This window comes from Thermobia domestica, chromosome 9, assembly GCF_964235325.1.
Source record: "Thermobia domestica chromosome 9, izTheDome1.hap1.1, whole genome shotgun sequence".
Taxonomy (NCBI): Eukaryota; Metazoa; Arthropoda; class Insecta; order Zygentoma; family Lepismatidae; genus Thermobia; species Thermobia domestica.
In genome coordinates this window covers 102543526-102558137 of record NC_137462.1, presented here as the reverse complement: position 1 = coordinate 102558137, position 14612 = coordinate 102543526, and the positions used below count along the sequence as shown (strand labels likewise).

The following is a 14612-nucleotide window of genomic DNA, read 5'->3' as shown; positions in this document are numbered from 1 at the left end:
TTACTATGAAATATTTTTAGGCAAGCCATAAATCTCCATGAATATTGAAAATTATTTTTGAATCTTACTAATCACACTGGTCGACATGGGTTTTGATGTCTGGAAACTAATTGCTATTTTGAACAACTATTTTGATATTGATCCCAAAACTATGTTTCTTTTGTTCCCATCACCCACAGTTTTTCTATTTTTACCCGGTAGATGGCAGGGCGCATAATATTACAATAATGGATAATTTAGACATTCAAAGTTTTGTTGTAAATTCTTAAAAGTAACCGAAAGAAATACGTAATTTTTTTGCTGTTATAGCTAGTCTCATTAACTGATGTAATAAAGTGCAATTTTTTCATGTATCATATTACTTAATGTAAGAAATCACGGTAATTGTCACGTAAACAATTTATGTATACACAGCTCTAGGATACGCTGTTTTGATCAAGTTTCTCATGCGGTTTGTTGCTTTGAAACAGTGAAACAATGTCATCTAAAAGTGTGTGAACTCTCCAGACATTTTTTGTTACATTTGCGGATGTTATGTAGTGAAGAGACAAAGACAACGTGTAACAAAATTTGTGAAGGATGCATATAATGCATATTTTGGAATGAAATTAGGTGGCCAGGACAAAAAGTGGGCCCCATATGCGGTTTTGCAAGACTTGTGTGGAGGCTTTGCGATTATGGATATGTGGCAAGAAGAAAGCCCTGCTGTTTGGAATCCCAATGATATGGCGTGAACCAAAAAATCATGTTGAAGACTGCTATTTCTGTGCTGTTAACGTTAGTGGTTTTAGTGCTAAGAACAAAAGTAAGGTGAACTTTCCAAACAACATACAATCAGCTATCAGACCTCTAGCTCATGGGCCAGATATACCTATACCATGTGTTCCTACTATTGTCGAAAGTTGTTCTAGTGACAGTGAAGTTAAGGTAGAATTAGAACAGCGTGATGATGATGCATTGTATCCTAGTACGAGTACTAGCACTCCAAAGCCACTTACACAACATGAACTTAATGATCTTGTGAGAGAGTGCCCAACTTCTTGGTTCCCGGTTGAAGAAAAATTGTCTCTTGTCTCCTGAAACACATTTTTCATGGTACAGGCACCGAGAGAAAGAACTTCTACCATACTTCACTGAAGAAGAAAATTTAGTGTATTGCAACAACATAAGAAAAGTGATAGAATTCTATGGTATTCCATACAATGCAACAGAATGGAGATTCTTTATTGATGCATCGAAGGCCAGCTTGAAAGGTGTTTTGTTGAGCAACGGTAATGTATTACCATCGATTCCCATAGCATATTCTGTGTTCTTGAAGGAAACGTATGAAACGTTGAGACTTATGCTCGTAAAAGTGAAATATCAAGAACATGGTTGGTCAGTATGTGACGATTTTAAAGTGATACCATTGTTGTTAGGTCTCCAATCCGGGAACACAAACTTTCCCTAATTTTTGTGTGAATGGGACAGTCAGGACAGGGAGAATCATTGGAAAGTGAAACTGTGGCCACGTAGAAAATCTCTCTCTCCAGGAAAGAAGAATGTGACACAACAGCAATTGGTGCCATCGTTTAAAATACTACTTCCTCCATTGCACATTAAGTTAGAAATCATGAAACAGTTCGTTGAAGCATTAAACACGGATGGGGAATGTTTTAAATACATTGCAAGTAAATTTCCAGCAACCAGTGATGGGAAACTGAAAGAATGCATTTTTGTTGGCCCTCAAACAAGAAAGTTGATGCTTGACCGTGAATTTGAGCAAATAATGACAGAAACTGAAAGGGAGGCCTGGGTTAGTTTTAAACTGGTAGTTGCCCATTTTCTGGAAAACGAAAAGCATAAGAACTATGAACATTACGTGAAAAACCTTTTGAAAAATTGGAAGCAAAATGAGCCTAAAGTTACATTTCCTCAACTCCCATCTTGATTTCTTTCCACGTAATCTCGGAGACTACAGTGAGGAGCATGGGGAGAGATTTCATAAAGACATAGCAGAGATGGAAAAGAGATATCAGGAGAGATGGAACGTTAACACGATGGCAGGTTATTGCTGGATGTTGAAAAGGATGTTCCCGTGTCGAGCGTCAGCGATGTAAGGGAAATCGAAGCGAATGAAGTTTGATGCTAAGTGACGTAATGTATTTGTGATTTTGTATGCAGGTGTAAATGAAAATGTACATTTACATAAACATTAATTTTACAGTCTTGTGGCATGTCGCATACATTTAAGAACTGTACAAAAATTGTGAGAAATGCCTGAACTTAATATGTAATACGTTTCGTTAAGTCCCTTATAGGCTTAGTAATAAAACAATACACCTTCTGATGCTAATATGTTTTAACGATTTGTGAAAAAATGTGACGTGATAGAGAGAAACTGATTTTATTTTTGAAATCAGCATTAAAAATCCATTCGAACTTACCTATTCATTTCAGAACATCGCTCAACTTTTGAAAAAATGTCGACCAGTGTTATTTTTGTGAATGACTCCGTTGGAGATTATAGGCTACAATCATTGCGACGGTTGGTATGACTAAGAGAAATACTGGGAGGAGAATAAAAGAACAGATCAGAGATGCGAAGGTTAAAGATTCTGTGATTTCAGGCTCAACAAAGCATCTATGTTTTTGAAAACACAAAATTAAAGAAGTCCAGATGATCTCACATATCGAAAGAAACGTCCTAGAGTCATTATATTCGAACTAGAAGTCCATCATTGAATTTATATCAAGATAACCTAGACAAAAATTGCGATTACATCATTAAAAACTTTCTTCAAAATATGAGGAAAGTAACTAAATTTTACCCAGTTGTCGACAGCAATACTACTTTCATAATTTTGAGTTTTGCAAGAAGTAGTGTCGTGCTGTAAAGTGCTCCTCACGATGATAACTGCCGGCCAGCTCGTTGTAAACTACCGAGCTCAGAACTTTTTGTTAGACGAAGACATCTATTATGGTGTTACGTGAATTGAGTGATTCCTATTTTTGTTTCCTAACATCTAATCTATGAAAGGAGCGGCAATTTCCCGAATAAAATTTTAAACGCGTAGCATAGATGAGTAATAAATCAATTAAATACCATTTATTCACAGAAATAAAAATAATTTATCACATTACAGATATAGAGTAAGACCATTGTAAGAGCTGAAAACTCATGGAAGCTGGAAATATACACTACGAACTCCTATAGTAGAATTGAGGTATTTCTGAGTTTTAAGGGCGAACTCAAGATAAGTTACGTGCAATCTGAATACTCGAAAATGACATTTCAGATTTTCGATTAGTAATACCTAACAGCTTTGTATCAGTTATTTTTCGTGTATATACGTACAGTTTGTAGGTGTAACTCTTTACCTTATAAAATACAGTTTCAAAACAAACGGACGATTATTTTATCGTTTAGAGTGCATTTTCAGGATAGAAGCCTTGTGTTGAGTTCGCCCTTAATACCCGGAACGTTCAATCTGAGTACTACATGCTCCGAAGTTGAGCAATATCTCTGCCACAAATTACATTCAAACAATTATAGCCACAAAATGTACTCATTTTAATTGATTATGATCAATTTTGACGCTGTAACCCGTACGAAATACATTTGAGAAAATTAAATCTTACTCTTACATAAGTACTCAAAGACGTGCATTACTCAATATAATAATGTACATAAACTACTTTACACTGTCCACTGTTAAGATGAGCCGCTTGCAGAGCTGTCTTATAAATAAATTCAAAAGGTATTCACTTTGCTTTTCATTATTCTATTACCAATTTGTTCAAAAAAATAATTATTAAACGTCAATTTTTCGCACTGTCAAGACAGGTAAGAAAACGGGATTTAGTGACATAGGATGGACTGGAAATAAACACTAACTTCTACAGCAGTCAGCGAAAATTTGATGTTTAGTATGATTTTCTGAACAAATCAGTAACAGAGTACAGAAAAGTACGTATTGTACCATTTGAGTTTATTTAGATCACACTTTATCTTACTTACATTGCTCTCGCGTGGATCCTTCGTTTCATGTCGATAGGAATCATTCCTGGGAGGATACTGCGGAGAAACGGTTAAATCAGGAGTCGGATGGACATTGGAATGCGGAGATGGGTTTGAGAGAACTTCTCCCTCAGGCACAGAAGGCGGCACATTTGCTCTGTTGTATTCTCTTCGTAAGCGTGGAGGACTCGACGAACGAAGAGAATTTGATCTAGCGACGCTAGATGTTTTAGGAATACCATTTTCTCGGGAACGAGGATCACCTCGGACGATTGTCTGGAAAATTCAAATTAATATCCAATTTCACAAAACCAAATAATAAAATCTGTTTTAGAAATTATATAAAGTTAGTTTTCTTCATATACATATAAAATAATGAGCAAAACACGTGTTTCAGTACAACGTATTACGTAAATATAAACTAGCAGCCATATAGTGATTTTTTTTTTTTTTTCTATTTCTTTCTCGAAATTTTCAACCCTATTAGACAAGTTCGCTATTTTCTGAATACTAAAGGTATTGGTTTTTAACCTAGTACATACGCTATGGTAAATAATGTTTAAAGTATTGATCAAAGAAATTTCACCTGAGGAAATCCCCCCCCCCTTTTTTTTTGTGTGTGTGTGTAGTTTTCATATATTACATTCTTTTCTACCACTACAAAGAAGTATTATGGTTTGTCGGATGTTCCGTATGAAAAAAAAGAAACACTTTTAAGTTTACATTTAATACTTTATACAGAGTAACGCACTTTTGTTTTTGTTCCATGTCCCACTGTAACCTTTTCTTATGGTTTTATTTTACATACACTTTTATGTAGCTTTACGGTACAACCTTTCCTTTCTTCTACATAGTCAAAGATTGCAATTATTCTATTTCCAAACTATGTTCAAAGAGTGCAAACTTGCTGGCATACTTCCTATGAATCTTAGCTTCAACATTTATTAATCAATACAGCAACTTCTCTGTCTTAAAGAAGAAAAGACGCTACACTGTCTTTAGAAAATAATACTAAAGTAGTTCTATTTACCTAATAGATAAGAACGAAATAATTTAAATGTACGAAGTGTGTACGTTTGAGATGACCATGCAATGGAACGTAGAAGTTACTAAATGCGAGGGAAAAAACGTAACTTTTATTCTAAGCAATGAAAGCTGAATTCAAGCTCTATTTAGTCCTACTTATCCAGATCTATCCGAAACAATTATATGACTACAATTTCACAGATTCTTCTTTTGTTTCCTTCACCCAGTTAATAAAATATACGAAGAATGTCCTAAATTATTTTGCTGAAAATCTCATTATCCGCAATTAAAAATATTTTCAAAACTGTACGCAAGAAGCTACTGTTATTTAAAACGGAACTGTCTTTATTCCAGTCTGCTGGTATACACTTGCCCCAAAAAGTTCACCGAAACCAGATAAATTACCAGCACAACTGTTTTATGATGACTTTAAGTATATTTTGTCACCCAGGCGAAGGAGGCAGGATGTACTCAAAATTCTCCATTTCTTATAGCGTATTTAGTGTGACTGTTCCTGTAATTTCATATTTAAAAAATATACTTTTCTTTTCATCTTGGCATTGATAAATATCTAACATATTCGCACGCTATCGGGAAACACTAGCTAAAAAGTTAAGTATCAATAAAACCACACTTACCTTTAAATCAAGTATTTCAGTTGGGGTTATTTCCGACGGATCAACTAAAGGCAACGGTCTGTTAGTGCTTTTCAGTATCTGATTATTACCAACTATACTTGCCCACTGTAAGGGCAGGCCAACATAACGTCCTTCTCGTTTGTCATAACCTGTATGAACTCTATGTTCGAAATTCGTTGGTGGTGAAATCAATGGCTTCTTCTTCTTTTTGCTGAACATTCTGACCCTGGAATTTCAAAACGAAAACTGTTAATGACATCACAATTATAGTATTCATGTTCAGGTCACATATCTCGAACAAAGAAAAAAAAATGATTTACTTTCAGATTAGTATTAAAATAACTAACTTGCTTTATGTTTTACAATACCTATACAGTGAAACCTCCCTTAACGGACACCTCTCAATAACGGACATCTCTATAATACGGACAGATTTTTTTGACCCGGCAAAAATATATGTTCTTTTACGGAACAAAACCCTCCCATTAACGGATACTTTTAGATACGGATGCGGACAGCCATTTTTCCCCAAAAATTTCAATAACCCCTTCATAACGGACAGCCATTTTCCCCCCAAAATTTCAATAACCCCTTCATAACGGACAGGAATTATTCTCGGTTTTGTGATGTATTACACTACAGTAGACAGAAAAGTCTTCCCCACAAGTGTATCTATCATGAGTCTAACCTGGTGCACCATCAAACAGAACAGTTTCAAGCTGAACTTGAAATTCCTCTTTTTTTTTTTTTTTTTTTTGCCCGCAATAAACTCCTTTCTAGTGGAAAACCTCCAATAAGTAATAACACTCATGCAGGGCCAGTCGTATGGCCAAGGAATCAATGTGAAAGATCTTCTCTTCCGTAACAAATTTAGTCCTTTTTTCTCTGGGCCTTGCATCTTTCCAGACAATTTCATAGATAACAAACATTGTTAGTTTTACAATAACATTTTCAATGAACAATGTTTCCTCTCTCTTTTTTGGATAAGCAACATTTTTCTTTTACTTATGATACTGGAACAAGTTTGGGTTGGAGTTTTCCCGGCTTCCTTTTTCACTTTCTCTAAAAGAATATTCTTTGTAACTGGGCCTGGGTTAATAAACATATGCACTAACAATAACTTTCCTTTTCATCCATTCCGCCAACGAAGACACCCCGCCAGTACACAACCACACACACATGTTTCTTCCGCAACAGTACTGAAGATTCTCAGAGTACATTTGTATATGAGTTTTATTACCCTTGTAGAGGAAAAAGCATGCCTTTTTCGCTAAACAAAAGAATTTGGCCCGTTAGTTGGTTTCTAACCCATCTTTTGAAAAGGTTTACGGGGTGATGACATGTACTTAAGAAAATTATCATACACGCATTATCTTTTGCAGTATATGAATATATTAACACAACCCCATATATTATTTAACAGAAATTAATTGTTCTTTCATCCCTCCCAGTAATTAAAATGCTGTACGTACTAAATAGAGTATTTTCATATTAAATTTTAAGGAATTTACGGCCATACTTAATGTATTTACTATATATTATTGTATGCAATTACCGTTGTGAGAAGCAAATTTCTGTAACCTCTCTGTAACGGACACCTCTCAGTAACGGACAAAAATTCATGTCCCATTGGTGTCCGTTATTTAGAGGTTTCACTGTATTAAAAAAAAAAAAAATTACAACCAACTTATATTTAATATTCAGATTTCAAATACGTACGTACATGTTAAAAATATTATTAATAAAATGAAATAATAATGGTCAGTAGACCCGCATAGTAAGTTACAGACCCGAATTCGGTCCTCAGTCCAGTCAGACAAGTTTCATTTTCGCGTCATCTCAGGTCAAATCATCATGGGAAGAGGGGAGGGGAATTGCTCGACTATTAGGTATTATTTTTAAGTTTTCACCAATGGCGTGCTAAGAAAGAGTATTAGATTCTATCATCTGTCACCATCTTGGATTTCGACTAATTTTTCTTCATTTCCGCGCACGAAAATAAGGGGTTGCAGTGGTGTCTAAAACAGTTGCGGTTTGTACTATCTTACAGTAGAGATATTGATCCCTCACAAAACATACAAACGCAGAGAAATGACATAATTACACTGCATTCATATAAATTACAATTTAAATATATAAGGTCAAAAGAAAAACTATTGTCCATGGATTAATATATATAAAACTGTTCTTATCAGAGTATAAACACTTCATCCAGTTCCTTTCCAGGAGGTAAAGTGCCAAGGACCGACAAGACGTTACCATGTTGGATAGAAACTGATATGCGCTGTATTAGGAAGGATGTGGAGCGAACTTCGACGAAAACCCAAGAAATGTGTCTTCCTCCTTCTCTAATGAATTCAAGACTTCTTGCACTCCAAGTACCACTGGTTTCAATAGCGATTGGAGTGAAAACAAAACTTTCGACAAGGTTGTTGTATTTCCTCTGCTTTTCAGCTTCTCTGCGATTAGCAACAGCTCCAGCGTTCATCAATGACAGAGGGAAACTTGAATGAGCATATGTATCAGCGCATGTGAAGTCCCACAATAAACATTTACTCTCATCCATGGAACCAGTGTCATCCCATCCGGTCGCTTTCCATCAGAAAGACAGCAACCAGAAGGTTCCCGTATTGAAGGAATTCCAGCTGTGTTAAGGGCTCGTAGTATTACATCATTAACGGAGGAGTGTCGGGCGAATCTACTAGCAATCTTCATGCATGAAAAGGCCATGCAGGCCACGTTGGTTAACCTCATCTCCACAAGCTGGACAGCGATAAGGCTCACAAATAGCTAAACCTAAACGTACGGCAACAGCAATTCGAAACCTTTCGTTTGACAAATTAAGGCCTAAAGGCGGAGAAGGTATCGCCATTAACCATGCATTCGCTTCGGGAGATGAGGCAGCAAGGAGTCTGGCCTTATCTTCCGGAACCAGAACAGATTGTAACAGATGATTATGTAATTAAGATGCAATTGATGTATACCAAGATGACTGGTAACACTTTTTGCTAATTTCTGGGAGGTTTGTATCTGCTAAGCTTGCCCACTTATTAGAGCCTTCCTGAACTGAACCATCTGGGTCCAAACAATAACCCTGTGGAGGGACAGCTTCGATTAAACGCAGAGATCCATGGCATGACGCTAAGCAGGGTTGGCAAAAACCATGGTTTTTATTGAAAAAAAAAAATAACCAGGTTTTTTAATTTAAATAATTTACTCTATGTATTTATATTAGATATGGACACAAATTAGTTTGTTTCACCTTGGTGTTATTATGCAACAACAAGGTTATGCTGGAAGGGTTCACATAAGCTTAAAGCGGAATCCAAACCGCTTCTCGGCTTACATCCAAGAGAAATTGTCCGTTTGGACACGAAACCGGGACTAATTGGTCACAAATGCGATTGCCGACTCACTCACGAAGGACTCCTGATAAAAATACGATGTACTGATCTTTACATAGGCCTACTTGTTAATATAATTGTCAAGAGTCATTCAGAAGGACAAAAAGATAAACAGTTACACAAGTAAAAACATCATATAGAATTATATATAAATCGGGAAACTCCCGCCTTAGCCATTGGGAAAATCCTGTTATTACTTTAAATGTATTTGTATGTAAAATTTGAAGGTCAACGTATCATAATCACTACGCTAAAACTGAGGTATTAAATTACAAATTTGGTATGTAGATATCATTCAATAAAATTAAAACCAAGTCAAATCCAAGCTGATGTTGGAAGCTACGTAGGCAGTTGATAAATGTTGCCAACTTCTATCAATATATTTAAGCAACCTTGGTTTCTTTATAAAACAACAGGCATTCAGGCAAGTAGAAATATATAATTTGGTTTCATTTCGTATGTTTAGGCTTAACATCCTTATGAAATACCAAAGTTATCACGGAGAAGACTTCCGCTTAGAGGGACACCTCGAATCGCTACTTGGTTTACACTTGAAAGATGGGTTGTGGTTCGACCGAAAATTGAACACGGGACCCCTTGATTAAAAGGTGAAAAGTAGATAAACGTAATGCGGATGGTTTGATATGTGGAAACGCCACCATGAAGTTCACACGATTTAAAGCATTTTTCGTTCTTTTTTTTTGGGGGGGGGGTTCAACCTTTTTTTTTTTTTTTTTTTTTTTTTTTTTTAAACAGCTGGTTTAAACCAGCCAACCCTGACGCTAAGAATGTAGGAATCGCCATATCCACAGCTCGTCGAATACCAAGACCGCCCAAGCCAACAGGTAAACATGCTTGCATCCAAGAGTCGTCATTTAAGGAGCAGTTCAGAATTGATTCCAAGACCAGTTTTCAGGACAGTATCATATTTTTCCAGCAAAGAACTCTCATGACAAGATGGAAAGCATCGTAAAAAATAGGTTAAACGAGGGACTGATAAAGATGCCCGTAAAAGAAAAAGGCTGAATTGGCTGAAATTGTGGAAAGCCGAGACAAGAATAATTCTTAATTAGATACTTTATTCAATAGCACGTTCGTGAGTGCTTCCGACATGAGAGCAGCGCCTAGAAGACAGGCATTCTGAATTGTTAGAGGACGTATGCCTGGTGCAGCCTCATTAAATCTTCTAAAGATTTTGTCGAATTTGGTTTCATCTGTTCCAAGACAACCCACCTCGCATTTAGAAAAGTTAAGATGCAAGCCAATAAGTGATGCCTTCTTATTTATTCCTATTTAAGATGAAAGAACCACCTCGGGTTCACCACCAATTGTTCCATCATCTAAGTACCAAATGTTTAATTCGGTATTCAGTGATTTAACTAAAGTGTATAGTTATAGCGAAAAGTGCTGGGCCCGAGGATCCCCTTGTTGTACACCTCTCTGAGAAGAAACAGTGTTTCCCTTGAAAAACAGGTCACTTGGTTGAGCAGAACATTGATAAACATACGGATAAATTGAAGGAAAATCATTCATCACTGCGGCAAGCATAGTATCCCGGCGAAGCTCATTAAACGCGTTACGAATATCCAACTTTACAACCATTTGGTAGCACTGTAAGTACAAGAGAAATCAACTCAGGTTGCGTGAACAGCTGCCTCGGCCCCATTAGGAACACAAACACCAAGCTGATGGGGGGATAAAAAGTTCTTAACTGGCTCACGTATTCTAAAGCAGAGAATGTTTTGGTAAAAGAGATTTTTCAAGATCTCGAATGCAGTCATCAAAAGTATAAAATTTACTAATTTCGAAAGCCTGTAAAATCAAAAGTACTTGAAATCACAAGATGGGGCTTTCTGCACAAGAACTATGGCAAGAATGGATTTTAGAAATGGTGAAATATAACTGGAGCTGAAAATCCTTAATGGCAACTTTTGGTTCCGAAAATAACAAACTTCCAAAAGTGTCAAGTTTCTCACAACGGAAGGAGGACAAAAATCTGAAATTTTGGCCTTAGATATAGACGTATTAATTCTGAATAGAAACCGGATTTTATTTTGTGGTTTATTACGCTTATGAACGATTTACAGGCTCTCAACTTCCTTATTTATTTATTTATTTATTTATTCCTACATACATACATACATGCATACATATATATATATATATATATATATATATATATATATATATATATATAAATTTGAGACTGCATAATATCTGTAGAAATAAGCATCGGACGACACAAGTTCCAAATAAAAAGTGTGCAGGGAGAAAATTTGAAAACTTAAATGGGGACTCCCATATTTTATTGCAGATTCGGATTTTCATTTAAAATAACTAAAGATCTGTTTCAACGTTTTTTGATGCTGAGAAAAAAAAAAAGAAAGAGAAAGGAGGGGGAGGGAAGAGTAGAGGTTGCAATTGTTATAATACGATGGACATATCTCGAATTTTTTTTAATACTAGAGACATGAAGGGATATGAGAAGTGCGAGGCTGTAGACCGAATAAATGCGAGGGTTTGTGGGCGAAGTCCCCAGCTAGTCGAAGGCTAGTCCTTATACATAAAAGAAGAAGTACTGAGTGACTGATCAACACTCAGGCCAAACAGCTAGAAACTTGCAACCCGGCATATTTGTGACGTAAGGTACCACTTATGAAGGATTTTTGGAAAATCGACCGGGAAGAAGAGGGAACATGGATGGCAATTATTATATTAAAATGTTCGTATCTCCGAAATTTCTAAAGATTAGAGACATGAAAGTATTTGAATTTCCTATTTAAAACAATAAGACACGTTTTTCAGCGTTTATATATTTGACCTACAAGGGAAGGAAATGAAGTGACAAGGAAAAAGGGGGCAGGAATTATAATTATCATAATAAGAGTCCATAACCTGGAAAGATTAGTGATATCAAATTTGGTATTTGGACGTCTTATTAAAATAATAAAACATGTGGTTCAGCTTTATCGATATTTGACCTAAAAGGGACGAAAATGGGATGCGCAGAAAAAAAAGGTGGGATTACAATTATTATAATAAGATGGTCAATTTCGGAATCTCTTAACGTTAGAGACAAGAAATTTGGTATTTGGACCTTTTATTTAAAAAATAAATAAATAAAAATGTGCTTCATCGTTACTTGGTATTACACTTATCTGGTATTATTACTCTACTACGTGCTATTCGCCTGTTTCCGCTGTTTTCAAGTTCTACACTCGCTAGTGAGTGACGAAACAAACCTTCTCATGCATGTATACTTAGTAAACGTGAACATTACGTAATGAAATTAGGTTTTGGTTGATTGATTTGAAGTTTAATGCCCTTTTTAATATCGAGGCTATGAAATGTGGTCTTACAGCATAATACGGCATTCGAACTGCATAACTCCCACTCGTGTTGGCTACGCCAAAGGCCGTAGCTAAATAAGAAATAAAATAAAGTATATATATATATAAACTCACGGAAAAGTTAGTTGGGTTCACTCGAGCAGACGGCTCTACCAAAAACAAAATTTATAGGTAAAATACGATGTCAAACAGTTTTCGTAAAAGAAGAGGAGTGTGAATATAAGTAATTTCAGTAAAGGAATCATATTGAAATATATGTTGAATGGTAATGAACGTATTCTAAGCGTAACTATTTACTGAAGCGGAAGAGTACAAGGGCGCGAATGGAAATAAACGGCGGGAATATAATGTTCGTGTTAGCAATGGATGATTGCGATACACGTAATTAAATATAAGATTCTATTACAAAGAATTGTGCGATAAAGAGCGTAATATTATCGTGGTTTATGCATTAGCTCCTCATTTAGTGCATGCTGTGCAAGAAGAAACCGGAAAATGCAATAGATGTGTGAAAATTTGGTAGAGCCGTTTGCTCAAGTAATGCCGACAGAACTATCAATATCAACGTTGTTATTTGTTGTGCTTACAGAATGGTATGAACGGAGAGATTTGTTCTAAGAACACTTTTCAAAACTCTAACTTTGCTGCAATTTTCGGCATATTTTTGGAACTGTAGGCCAGAATATTTTGCTCAAATTTCATGTTTTCTTGCTATATTTTCTGTATTTTTTGATGGTTTAGGTAGGTTAGGTTACGATATTTTGATTTGGGGGGAAAGAATTCTTTGCTTAAAATTCGTACTTTCTTCCTATATTTCCTTTTTTTTTTTTTTTTTTTTGTTTATGGTTTAGGCTAGGCTAGGCTAGGTTAGGTTAGTTCTTCGTAATTAAACTTAACGTAACATCAACTCATTTCTCCTGTAAAAATGGTGATTTTACCTGATTTTGGCCCCTAGTTCCAAAATTACCCTCAATTTGCTAACAACACTCATATTCTTAATCTGTATTCATTGTTTTATCTGGTTAAGACAATTAGGGCTTCCACGTAATTGCAGATGTCTGCTTACACTTGTACGCACAAATAATTTTAAGTAAATGTAATTTTCAACATTTTTACGTGTTCCTTGAGAATGTAGAATACAAATTTGTGATTTATCCTCAGCCTCTCCTAAGAGGCCAGAGATTTATCGAGGTACGCCTAATTTATATTAGGACTAATTTTCGAATTAGTATAGAATTATAGACGGTAGAGGCAACAGAATATGAAAAAGTAACAAAATGATTGCAGTAACTGCTGCCAATAAGAAATCATATTTCCATCGTCATCCTATGTCGCAACCGGTAAGTTTTCCTTTAGAATGATATTTAATGCGAACTTCATTATTGTTTACAGCTATTGGAATTTATCAACATATACTTTTCAACATTTTAATCTTGGAAACAAACAATGAAAATAACATCACTGATAATGTAAGTGTTAAATTTTATTTCTACCCAGATTTTGACATACTCATATGTGACTTAACTCATTAGCATATGAAGTACCAAACAAAAGGGGGCAGTTACCTTTTACATTCTTCAGCACTGACACTTCAACATTGCTGACCACACTGTTTTAATCACGAAAGCTTGAAAAACATCACAAAATCATAAAATGAATTTCCCAAAGTGGCTTTCCTGTTCACTAACATTATAAAACATATTATACACACTTTCACTACACTAAAACTAGCGTTTAATTACCCCAGCCCATGATCTCCGCCATATTGCTACCAAGCTTGCATAGTTTCAAGAAGTACCAGCCGTTGAACTTGGCCGTGCAGGTTTACCAGATAGCAGCATCTGTGTGAAGGTTGCTATCATGAGTAAATTCGATTCAGCTCCGACATAACCTTCAGATTTTGCGTATGTTACCGTAATTGTTACGAGTTACTTTATTCAAGCGTTCTTTCCTGATATGCAAAAAATATAAATAAATAAAAAATGAAATAAACTAAAAAATAATTCATTGAAAAGATGGTTCATATAATTTATTAATATGTTTTACATTCGTATGATTTGTGATTACGCAACATTGAGATTTCCAGGAACAGGAACTATCAGTAAGCTTATCAAGGTTGTAAATGTGCTATTGTGCTCACAGCAGAGTTTGAAAAGAAATATGATATTCTCATATTTATTTTCTTAACTATCTT

The 14612-nt window shown here is 35.5% G+C and overlaps 1 protein-coding gene across 2 annotated transcripts in view; it reads right to left on the bottom strand.

Moving 5' to 3' along the window:
- Positions 1 to 14228, bottom strand: part of mbt (serine/threonine-protein kinase PAK mbt) — a 51494-nt gene extending 37266 nt beyond the window's left edge. The window contains exons 1-3 of one of the 2 annotated variants that reach the window (XM_081771621.1): positions 13984 to 14227; positions 5665 to 5890; positions 4001 to 4276 (exon numbers count right to left, since the gene is read on the bottom strand). In XM_081771621.1, the coding sequence (XP_081627747.1) occupies positions 4001 to 4276; positions 5665 to 5883 (495 nt within the window). In that variant the 5' untranslated portion in view covers positions 5884 to 5890; positions 13984 to 14227. Of the gene's footprint in view, positions 1 to 4000; positions 4277 to 5664; positions 5891 to 13983 lie in introns of both variants that reach the window. The other variant, XM_081771622.1, reaches the window with a different exon arrangement.
- Between the last annotated feature and the right edge of the window lie 384 nt (positions 14229 to 14612).